Source organism: Pleurodeles waltl, chromosome 3_1 (assembly GCF_031143425.1).
Source record: "Pleurodeles waltl isolate 20211129_DDA chromosome 3_1, aPleWal1.hap1.20221129, whole genome shotgun sequence".
Lineage (NCBI taxonomy): Eukaryota > Metazoa > Chordata > Amphibia > Caudata > Salamandridae > Pleurodeles > Pleurodeles waltl.
This window is the reverse complement of record NC_090440.1, coordinates 212,650,862-212,663,426: the sequence shown is the minus strand read 5'-3', so window position 1 is coordinate 212,663,426 and position 12,565 is coordinate 212,650,862. Positions and strand designations below refer to the sequence as shown.

The 12,565-nt window shown below is 47.2% G+C and overlaps 1 protein-coding gene across 1 annotated transcript in view; it reads left to right on the top strand.

Moving 5' to 3' along the window:
- LOXL1 (lysyl oxidase like 1) overlaps positions 1-12,565 on the top strand; it is a 169,236-nt gene that overhangs the window by 144,728 nt on the left and 11,943 nt on the right. The window contains exons 3-4 of the mRNA XM_069222225.1: positions 6,468-6,605; positions 11,262-11,418. Coding sequence (XP_069078326.1) covers positions 6,468-6,605; positions 11,262-11,418 — 295 coding nt within the window. The remainder of the gene's footprint in view (positions 1-6,467; positions 6,606-11,261; positions 11,419-12,565) is intronic.

The following is a 12,565-nucleotide window of genomic DNA, read 5'->3' as shown; positions in this document are numbered from 1 at the left end:
CGGAGATGACTCTCTCTATTTCCTGTCTGCTTATTTCCCCTTCTAGGAGGCCGCATCCGTCATCTGACATGGAGAGCAAGTCAATGCCCGCCAGAAAGGCTGAAATCTGGGCATGGCTGAACGTTGTCTCTGGTGTGTAAAGGCGCCTATAGAAAGACGCAATTTCATTTGCTATTGCCTGCGGGTGTGTTAGTATTTCTCCAGAGGAGGCGTGGATGGCCGGGATAGCAAGAGCAGCTGTCTTCTGGCGGAGCTGGGCTGCTAGCAGACGTCCTGCTTTCTCGCCCTGTTCACCTGTTGAGAGGTGTACAGCTCATTAAGGGCCATTTGGGCACGCTCTAGGTTCCGGCGCCCTGAAAGGGAAGGGTGGGTGGTGTATTGTCGAGTGAGCAGACGGATGTCAAGTTCCAGTGCCGTCTGTTGCTCTTTTCTGTCTCTGTTTGCCAGCGCGGCGTCCCGCATGAGCTGTCCCCGTATCGTTGCTTTGGCTGCAGCCCACATGATTCGGCTAGAATCAACAGTGCCCAGGTTATCTTGGGCGAAGGCGGATGCGTGGTCCTGTAGCTGTAGCTTACCCTGGGGGGAGCGATATTGGTGAACTGCAAATCTACAGGGCTTGCAGCCCGGGGATACCAGGCCCAGTTGGATAGCGACACTAATTGGTGAGTGGTCTGAAAGGCCACCTTCTAGTATGCAATCATCGTGGGTATGGGCCACCAGGTTGTGGGATAGAAGAAAATAGTCAAGTCGGGATTGGGTGCTGTGTACCGGTTAGAGGAAGGTAAATTCTGTGTCTTTCGGGTGGGTTAGCCTCCAGTGGTCCACTAGGCCATTGTCCGATAGTATATCGGACTGTAGGGCTCTATCAGCATTATTTCTTACGTCCAGGGGTCCCGTTCTGTCCAGCACTGCGTCCCTATCTATGTTCCAGTCGCCCCCTATTACGTAGCGAGATGCCCCTATCTCAGTCAGTAGGTGGTTTATTTGTAAGAAAAAGAGGCGTTTCAGACCAGTTGGTGCGTAGACGGAGCCCACACACAGTGAGGAGTCGCCTATTTTTAGTTTAGCAAATACATAGCGACCCTCTGGGTCAGTCCACGATTTAGTAACTGTATGGGGGAGAGTCTTACGCAACAATAGTGCCGCAACGAATTTTCTTGGAGGGTTCTCCGTGCCAGGTGGAGTTGGGTTGCAGCTGAACAAAGCGGTTTCCACCCAGTCTCGTCGTAGTTTGTCAGATTCCAGTTTGTCTAAGTGGGTCTCTTGTAATAGGGCAACATCAGCCTGTTTGGAGTTGAGATAGGATAGGACTTTTTTCCGCTTTATGAAGTGGGTGAGGCCATTTACATTCCATGATATAATCCGCAGAGGCACCGAGGGCGATGTGCTCGGGCCGGACATCCCTGCGCCTTATAGAAGCCTAAAGGGGCGTGGAGACACTAGGGGTGAGGCAGAGGGAGGGGGAAAAGGAAAAGGGAGAGTGTTGATTTGGTGTTGTCTCTAAGGGCGGGAGGAAGGGACGGGAGGGAAAGGAGAGAGGAAATAGGTGAGAAGAGGAGGAGAAGGAGGAAGAAAAGGGAATAAGAGAAAAGAGGAAACAGGTGGACAAGGCCAAAAAGAAGAGAGAGATTTAGGAAATCGGGACACAAGCCCCGGCGTTCTCGAGCTGTAACCTGCGAGTCTAAACCCAGGCCTAAAGTGCTCTGACGCCACGTCCGGCAGGTCCCATGTCGACGGAGGCGACGTCTGCATTGCACCCCGGCTCCCCCCAATCCGCATCTCCCGTCCGCACTCTGGTTTGAGCAACATGGGGAGAAGGGGACAGGGGGGAGGAGGGACAGCGCGGAAAGTATGTTAGACTCCCTTAGTAGCCTGGGTCTGGGAGCAGGTCGGTGTTGTACCGTAGGAAGGGGGCGAGGAGCGGAGGGCGGGGAAGGGGATTGTTCTTCAAGGGTTTGGAGGTGAGGTCATTTCCTTGGTCACGTTTAGGAGGACAGAACAGCGAGGACAACGTGTGTCACATTTGTCTAAGTAAGAAGGAGAGGGAGGGGAGGGGGAACGGAAAGGGTGGGGGAAGTGGGTGGGCCGGGTTCGGTAAGGGTGAAGTGGAGTACTGCACTGCCATTGTATATTAACCAGTTGTGGCAATACGTTGCCACGTATAATGAGCATTGGACAGTAATCATTGAAAAATAACCAAAGTTATAACAAATTGATAACAAATGGGAATAATGTGGCAACTCTAAGGAGGTGTCTAGTATCTTTAGACAAATAGAACGAGAGTTAGGTTAATGAAAAAGGCATGTCCCTTATTCCCCAAGAGATATACGGAAACACGTAATAGCAAGCAAAGACAATTAGAAACAAACAAATACAATCCAGAGCAATGGCCCCTAATAATAACGTATCTATGAGGTCACAAAATCAGGTACTCATCACTCTGCTTCGTCTTCTCCACAGCAGGGCCTCTTTGGATTTCCCATAAGAGCTTGTGGCCAGCGATAGCGAGGATCTTTAAGGGCACAGTCCTCAGGTGGGGGCCGGCATGGGCTTCAAGGGGGAGCGGGATTTGTCTCTATCCGATAACTGTGTGTGTATTGCCACCGCCTGGAGTACTTGACCCCTTTCATCGTAACTTTTTGTGAGTCTCTCTAGGTCTCTCCCCCTGGCCTGGGGATCTGTAGTAAATCTTCCCCCAGATTCAGATGCGGATGTCGAGTGGGCGACTTCCGAGAATAGGCCCCGTAAGTCCTGGGGGGTCTGGGCCGTCGTGTCCATCGATTGTGTCTGGTCCTGGAGACCCTCCAAGAATGTTCTCAGGTTCTCCGGGTCGTAGAAGTTCATTGATTCTCAGTTCTTGGTGATCCACATCCTGGCTGGCTCAAATAGGCTGAATTTCACATCTAGGTGAAGAAGGCGAGTACGGAAAGATAGGAAGGCCTTCCTGCGTTCGGCAGTCTCTTTGGAGAGGTCAGCTGTGAATCGGATTTCCAGGGTGTCAGACCGGAATGGTCTCTGCATTCGAGCTGCCTGTAGCAGTTGGCGGGCCTGCATGTGGCGCAGCATGCAAACTATTATTGGGCGGGGGCGGCCATTTCCGTCTCGTCTCTTGGGACCTAGTCTGTGCGCCCTTTGAAATTCCAAGGAAGGATCAAATGTTATATCTGTGAGTTTGGGTAACGTCTCCCGTAGGTAGGAGTATATGTCTGCACCTTCAATGCCTTCCGGGAACCCAAGGAGGCGAACATTGCTCCTGTGACTCCTGTCTTCCAGGTCTATCAGTTTACTGCGAAGGTGCAGGAGTTCTTGATCTCTGTCGGTCCAGGAGGCTATTTGAGTTTCCACTGTTGTCACTCGTTGATCTAGCCCAGAAACTTGCGACTGGAAGCCCGCTATATCCAAGCGCATTGATCTTGTCTCCGCCGTCAGTGAGACCATGGCGCCGTCCGTACCCTCCAGCTTGCGGCTTACCGCTGATATCTCCTGTAAGATGCGGTCCATTTTCACACCCTGTGTGTCGTCCGCCATACTGGTATGGGGGGGGGGGTGGAAGGTCCTCTGCGGGCGAGTGTTTCTGTTGATGCAGGGCTTCGGAGAAGAGTAGTTGGCGGGCTGGTTTACCCAGTGTTTTGCTTGCCGTCTTACCCCCGGGCATTGCGGGTTTCCCTTTGTATGTAGGGATCCGAAGGGTGCCTGCCTGTGGTGCAGCAGGCGCAGAGGGTGGGGGGGTATCTGGCAGCCGATGCCTCCAAAAGGGTACAACGCTAGCACTTAGCAAAGTCACAATGGGCAGACATCCAGATGCTGAAGCAAGGCAGAGGTCCAGGCGCAAGTGTAGACACACGCAGCCCCCCACTCCTCTGGGGAGGGAGGGAGGTCAGTGCAGCAGAAGGTCAGGGCGGGCGCTGGTTGAGGATGTGGGGGTGGGTGAGGGCCAAGGCGTAGGTACAGTTGGTGTCTTCACGCCTTCGGGGGAAGTATTGCATCCAGTTTCCACGAGGAGGCCTCTGTAAGTCTCTGTTTCAAGCCAGGCGGGGGGGCCACGGCGCCGTCATTGTCACCCCTGGGCTGCTGGAGTTTCAGTTTTGTGCCCGCAGGGTGGGGGCTCCTCAAGTTCCAAACGGGGTGGAGCAGGGGGGGGTGAGCGGGGAGGCACCTAGGCACCAGCAGCCCCCAGTATCTGCAAAGAGGCAAGGCGCCCCTTCTGGATCGTGGAGCAGGTCTCACTGGTACGCGAGGCCGCGGCTTCTCCTCTCGCTGCAGGCCTCTTTGGAGTCACTGTTCTCCCCTGGCGTTCGAGGGAGAGTATGCGTCCCCCGCACTCACCGGTATGTCCCGGGTGTCACCACTCGCTGACGCTTATTGTATAGATGGTATTGGGGGCCACCAGTGCACCCCCGACGCTGTAGCCCTCGGCCCAAGGCCTCCACAAATCCCGATTTCGAACCGGGCGGAGGGCCCGTGGCTCCGTCGTTGCTCCTCGTGGGCCGCCCGAGTTCTTCCGTTGTGCCCGCAGGGCGGGGGCTCTTCAGGCTCCCAGCAGGGCGGGGGAGGAGGGGGAAAGGGGGGAAGCGGGAGGCACCCGAGCGCCCGCCACCCCCGATATCTGTGGATTGGCGAGGTGCTCCGCTCCATCTGTGTTGTGGAGCGGGGCTCACCAGTACGCGATGCCGCGGCTTCTCCTCACGCCGCAGGCCTCCGTGGTGCTGCTGCTCTCTCCGTTCACTCGGGGGAGAGTGTACGCCCCCTGCACTCACGGAGCATCTCAGGCGTTGCTTAACAAATGGTAGGGGGGCCACCAGTGCACCCCCGGCGCCGCCGCCCTCGGTCAAGGCCCGCCGTCCCGCGGAGCTCAGCTCCTAGGCGGCCATCTCTATACATGGCCAGACCACGCCCCCCATTTTGCTGCATTTTTTGCCAAGGTGTGCATTTTCAGAATGTAACATTCTCTAGTGGCACCTGTCCCCGGTATTAGCTGAACACTGTTCTACAGCTTGTAATAGTCTTGGCTGAAACTTGTAATAAAGAATGTCGGTCAGTCAGTTGGAAGAGGCTGTGCAGTGCTGGAGATTTAGAAGAGTGTGTCCTTCTTATACTGGCAAAGCACTTCCTCTGAGTCATTGTTTTACTGACTATCTTTTGAGCTATAGTTTCAGAAGGAGGTGCAGCCTTATGAAAAGGTCCTGCGCAATACTTATTTTGCCCTCAGCACTCACATATGATGCAAAGCTGTGGCGGCTACTATATTGTAGGAGAAGTACATTAAGCTAATGTCTCTACTCAGGACTTCCAAGATCCCATTTGCTAGTCTACTCAAGTGATACTCAAGGTGCAGCTAGTGACTCCTTCATTCCATCAGCATTTAGAGAAGTTGGACAAAACACTTGATCACACAGTGCGGTAGTCCCAGGCCTCCTCCAATGGGAGGACCGTCAAGCCGTTAATAATTGCCATGCACAAAAAATTTGCTCTAAATATATACTCAAATCCGTTCATAGGTCAGATATGGCTCTTGTGGGTAAAAGGATTTTATAATAATAATAATTATTATTGTCTGGAAATTGAAATTTGTCTGTAACTGAATGGACTACAGGCCTAACTAAGCAGACAATCTTCGAAATATTATGTGCAGACTCAAGGACTATGAAGATACATTTAAATCTCTGTGGTGCAATTATTTGGATCTTTATGTTTAAGTCAATGCAACAATGTATTGTATCACTTAATTGACGATTCCTAAGTTTGTATTATTTTAAATAGTGTTTCCCTATTTTATGCTTTTTCACAGTTCAGTATAATTCAGTCCTTCAGTAGTTACTCTTTTACGCCTGCAACCTTTTTGGGGACCATGCATTACCAGTGTTGATGTCCTATATTGTCAGGCTCTATGATTCTCAACATAATGTATTGTTTTAGCCACTAATAAGTTTCAGTGAATGTAAAAAGATTGCATATGAGATCAGCCAAATAAAAATAAGATAAAGGATTCATGTAATAGTGGAATGTGCGAACCAGTCTCACTTATTTGAATTAAGTGACTAGATAGTTAGAAAGGACCACTATGAGCTAGCAAAGGAAAGTTTGAGATATTTGCAGAATGAGATGGTACTTACCCCTTACGGTAATGAATGTAGAGAATAGGCATTGAAAATGATGTACTTACCTTTCCCACGTTGTAGAAATGATAAAGTGAAATAGCACCAGACTGTGATATCCAAAATATTGTTTGAAAGAAATATTGGATCCTAAATATCATTTACAAAAATATTACAGTTATAGGTAATAATAGAAAATGTAAACCCAGTGGAGCTACAGTTTTGACAATAATAGTTAAAACACAAAATTTCTCTCCCTGAATATTTTTCGAACAGTATTCTGACATACAACACCCCTCCCAAACATATAGGACAAGGGGGTTCACTCTTATTCCTGTAGCAACTCTAAACTCTTCTCTTTAACTCCTGCAGCACTGCCTACACTGCTGAGTCCACGGATTATGACATCAGAGTACTACTGAGATTCCCGCAGCGTGTGAAGAATCAAGGAACTGCAGACTTCCTCCCGAATCGGGCCCGCAATACATGGGAGTGGCACAGCTGTCACCAGTGAGTTTGGGATGGTGGAAAGGTATAGGAGTATCATAACCATGGTGTCTGAATGACAATTGAAAGTGAGAGTTGCATACTTTTTTATGTATCAGACTTATTAAATGTGACATGTTAATGGCAAGAATAGAGCCAGTAAATATGTTGAACTGATTCTCGAGCCTCTAACAGAGACTTACTAAGCTTCCTTTTTACTACTGAATGAACATTAAATGTGCCTTCTATTATTAGCTAAATCCGCATGCAAATACGATATGAAATGCACATATTCAAAGGGGGGAATTAATTAAGAGGGATGTTTACAAAAGCCCATGCAAATATAGGAGACATGGGGACAGACAAGAAATGCTAGTGAGTGTGTTTTCTGATCCCAGGATCTTCACATGAAAAAAATCAGGCTAATTGGGGCTCCACGTCCCTTTATTGCCAGATCTCAGGGTGATTTCCCCAGAATTCTGTAGACGAGTCAATCTCGCAGGCAGCTGGTACCCAAACCTTGTAGAGCTTTCTCAGTCATAAGTGTCTCACTCAGTGACTCAGGCGCAAAACATAATTGGAAATGGGGTTTCTCCCTCTCTACTTCTCTCATCCCACCCAGTGTGGGTAGTAAAGTTGGTCAGTCTGCGGCCCTCTTGTAGGTAGGACGTGAATGGACCAAAGATGTTACCTATGGACCTTCAGTGTCAGAGGGCCTTCCTCGTGGCAGTCAGCCCTGATTCATTTGGTGTTTTTTTCCTCCTAACTCCAACTGCTATCTCTAACTCCACATTCTATGTGCCAGAGTCCTCCCTCTGAGAAGTGGACAAATGCACCCATCTACAGTTCAGCTCTCCAAAACAGACATCCTCATCTGTGGAAACTGATGCATGCACCAGCCCGATGATCAGTCAAACTGGGATTCTCATCTTATCACCACCAGCAATGGTAGAAATGTTAGAGTGACCATAAAGGTTGACATCTGTCTTCTGCTCCATGTGTCAGGTGATTAAAACCTCCTTCTTCACTGTGGAGACCATTCGTTCTAAGTTGCAATATACTGGGTTCCCTGATAGGGTCCACTCTATCACACCCCGTAGTCATCTCCTGACTGGATTGCGCTAATAGAGTCTACGTAGGGGCCCTATTGTCAGTCCTACACAGACTACGGTGTGTCACCCAACCTCTGGTACTCTTTCTGCGCAAGAAACACAAGCGTTCCCAACCACCTGGAGTTCTGATGAACTGACTGTTCACAGGCATCTGACTCCCCCACCCATTCAGGGTTTCCTCATTACACAGGCTCTACCAATAAGCCGACACCTAGCTCACTAAACGAGCGGCCTGTTGGTGGTGGCAAGTAGTGACAATAATGACTCTACATACCTCACTCTCTTCTGCTTCATTTACATTTCCAAATGCAAAACCAAGCCACAGGATCATGACTGGAGTATCCCTCTCTGCTCCTTCACCAAATCCAATACTCTATGCACAGGTCACACTCAATTATATATTCTACCAACTAGGCACTCCCATCGCATAATAACTCTCACATTCTTCCACATCACAGTCATGACCGTTGGTAACACCAAGACCATTGGAACATAACATGAGCACAACTATGTTCTTCAGACATGAAATGTTTCCCATGGAGGTCATATGATCAGTGCTTAATTTGAGCTAATGGTTGCAGGTGGGGTACACCGGCACTCATTTTTGGGGACCAGCATGTTTTTTTTTTCTCAGCAGACTTTAACCCAGAGCAGGAGGGTGAAAAACACAGAAAGATGAGAGAAGGAGGAAGAGAAACACAAGCAAACGTGAGAAAGCAGGAACCTGCAAGAGTGAGATAGCTTGGCAATGTGTATGTCTGATAGTGGATTAAAGAGGCCTGAGGTGGAATCAAGACTACATAGCTTTACTATTCGGCATGTCGACATTTAATAGCATGGCTCAAGGTTTATGTGCTTCGGCGCATATTCTTTTAAAAATGAAGTACTGTATATGACACATATACAATGTCCTAAATATTCATTTTGAGACAGGGTTGCCACAAACCTGACAGGTACAGGAAGACATCACTGAAACTATACTGACAGCTCATATCATGAACACAGTATGGAAACACACTTTCTCTCTCCCTCTCTCTCTCTCTTTCGGGCTGTCTCTCTCTCAAACAAAGCAACTCATTCAGAGGAAGTGCTACTCCCAATGCATAAAACAAACCAGTGTCAAGAGCTAGTCCCAGATAATGCATAGAGGAAAACAGGGAAACACTTGATGATGGGTGTGCCTCCTAAAAAAGGTAATCCGCCACCTGCTAACATCCCAAGTCTGTGAAGATTGTCACTGTATGGCTTGGATTTGGACATTTGCCATAGAAGTATTATGTTATTTACAAGTGGGAAGTAAGTCTGCTTGGAAACTGCAAGGCTTAGCTTTGCACTTGGCAGCTTAACTGCTCTGTAAACAGCCCTATTCATAGCACTACGTTAGCAGCAACTTATAACAGCCTTATGAAGAAGTGATATGCAGAATGCGCATGCCATTTTGTGTTGCATCCTTAAGTGTCACAGTGTTTATTGATTTATATTTTCATTTTGTAACACACTTGGATAACACTGTTCTATAGTAGTGCTTCAGGCTATATAAATAGTGATATAAATTAATAAATGATCAACTTACTGTTGCCTAGTAAACCATTCTGTTGCGAGAAGCGTGAGCTGGCTCTTGGGAGTTGTTTTGGATGGTCAATGCTGGTTTCTGGTGCTAGTTTACTAAAATGTGTTCCCATATTTGCAGACTCTTCATTGTATGAGGGTTGTTGACCTCTAGATGAAAAGCAACCAATGCAGTGGCCTGTAGCATTAACATTGTTTCCTTTTCACTTCTCAAAGATCCAGGAAGTAGGTAGGCAGAGCACCCTCACAAAGTGAGCAGTGATTTGCCACTCTCTAAAGTTATGGTGGCTAAACCATGGCATATCCTTTTACACAAAGTGTATGCTATAAAAGTGACATTTGTTCTGCTGTGTCGCATCCCACACACAGCAAGTGCATGGTAAATTTCCATCTGCCCTTCACACATATACACCTAGTCCATTTTATGCACGTGATTTGTAGGTGGGAGAGGGGTGTTGCACAAAAGACCTGGTGGCATGTTAAAAGCGTATGTGATGCTTATTTAGCTAATGCCCCCCTACTTCTGACACGCATTGAGTGATGCTATTCTAGGACTTCAGTCTACAAGTATCTGGCAAGCGATTTTTTGAAGGACTTACATTCTAAACACATCCCCTTGGAAAGGGTTTGTGTTTCACCAACATCACTTAAAGTGCATGGTGGCCTTTTTACACCAACCTTCTATACTGCTGTCCCTACATCCACACAATCTCTTTGCTGCAACAGCAGCATTAGCAGTGGCCTCTTCCATCGGCCCCACTTGCTAGAAAAAATATATTGTTCTTATAAACCAATGTATTTTGGGAAAGACAAATAATGAATAAATGGAAACTTTGTTGTAAAGCCCAAAAATAGAGGATTCGCTAAATAATGTGCATGTAAGATGCCTCCTGCGTTTATGTCTCCTTTGCTTTGGGTCCTTCTACTCCTGGCTTTGAAATATTTATGGGCGATAGTTTTGGGTTTCCAAATATGAAAATAAGCAAAATGTAGCACTTAGGGCCAGCTGTAGAAAGGCTTAGGAAGGGATGTTCCCCTTCCTATTTGCGAGTCGCAGCACGATGTGGGATTGCTTTGTGACCACGAACGCGGTCGCAAAGCAATCGCAGTTACCACCAGTGTCACACTGGTGGTAACCCATTTGCAAAAGGGAAGGGGTCCCTATGGGACCCCTTCCCCATTGTGAATGCCCTTGTAAAAAAAAAATCAGAGCAGGCAGTGGTCCTATGGACCACTGCCTGCTCTGAAAAAATGAAACTGAAACGTTTCATTTTTCATTTTGTAATGCATCTCGTTTTCCTTTTAAAAACTGCTTTATTTAAAATCAGTCACAGACATGGTGGTCTGCTGTCTCCAGCAGGCCACCATCCCTGTGAGTGCTGCGACTCGCAAGGGAGTCGCAAATTGCGACCCACCTCATTAATATTCATGAGGTGGGCCTTTGCGACCCCCTTGCGACTCGCAGATGGTGTCAGGGACACCATCCTGCATCCGGCATTGCGACTCGCAAATTGCGAGTCGCTCAGACTCACAATTTGCGAGTCGCAATGACAGAATTTCGTACATCTGGCCCTTAATCTCACTGGAAATGTATCATTCCTGGAGGAGGAGTTGGGGGGGGGATATTTGTCGCTCTTGTTTTAGTGGAATTTGCGTGAAAATGTATTTAATTTGTTCGTTATTACACCATTCTGCACTACTACTACAAATCAAATCAGATCAAAATAAGATTTTCCCTTGGAGTTCCGATTGAAATACCACTGCTCATAGAGGAGGGCTAAGGGGTATGGCATGAGAAATCTTCGAAGAGAGGAGTAGAAAAGCACCATGATGATGCTAGAATTCCGGTGCCAAATAACGTTTTAATCTATGGTACAGGATATTTCCTTCTGCTGTTATGCAAAAGGAAACATCCTGCTCCACCTATGCTATTATATAATCATTATTTTATTGTAGAGATCCTATTGTGTACAGTTACGTTCCATCTTCAATCTTCTAGGCACTATCACAGCATGGACGAGTTTAGCCACTACGATCTGCTTGATGCAACAACAGGGAGGAAGGTCGCTGAAGGACATAAGGCCAGTTTCTGCCTAGAGGATACTACCTGTGACTTTGGAAACTTGAAACGTTATGCCTGCACATCACACACACAGGTGAGTGGCTTGCAAGGCGCCCAGCCTACAGAGACGTCTGCATGTCACACACAAGGGTCTACCTCCTCTCACAAATAGGGATGTTGCCTGCTGATTTATCGCCCAGGCAAATGGTATTCACATAACATATGTAGTATTATAGTACTTTGGACATCGTATCTACTTAAAGAGCATGCACATTACATATCCAAACAGGAGACCTTCACATCTCATTGGGGTAAAGCCCCTCAACAGGGAAAGCATATCACACTTCAGGTTCATGGTGCTGATTATCAGATGCCAGACAGGGTGCCTGCAAATGCCACCCTTTAAAGGGATTTTGTCCAATTTCCAGGTAACAGGTACACACTTTTTTACCCTTTATTAAATAACCTGCACATCATACACCCTGCTAAATGTCCTTTACTTAGCACCTATTTGTAGATCACCTCTGTGTATGTCATTCAGGTAATTGGTTTTCCAGTATTGTGACTGGCTAGCATGCCACATGCTCAATTAATGAGACTGCATTTCCCCATTAAGATGTATCAGTATGTTCAGCTTACCGTTGTCACTTTCCTGATGGGATTATTGAAATTCTAGTTTGAAAACACACCTTGCACATCTTGTGTATGAAGGAAGTCCCTCAGTGCTTATAGGTAATGCGATGGATGGGCTGTATGTGTCTGCGAGTGTGTCAAGTGTACAGAATCAACAAAAACATACCAAGTGATGGCCACATCTATACAAAATGTGCTTCCTATCCTAGCCTCTAAAGGAGCTAACAAGAAATTATTGTAGATAATATTACAAAGGATTGTCACACAGATTGACCTGGCAGGCTGCAATGCAAATACTTCATCCAGTAACCAAATGAAAGCCTTTTCTGTTACCATTTAGATACATGTAATTCAGCTTGAAGACCAGGAGCCTTCCATTCCCAGCAGGCGCAGCATCCTATTGAATATCAAATGCAGAGGCTCAAACAGGAGGTTAACCTGAACAGTTGAGGCACTACGTGTCAGTCTCATTCTTCCACTGGAAAAAAAACCCTCATATGAAAAATTGAATCAAGAATCTGAACCAGGAGGTTAACCCGAACACTTGTGTCTTTAAGCATTAATCTTATACTCCCATTCAGTAAACTTAAGGACAGGCCGTTGATGAG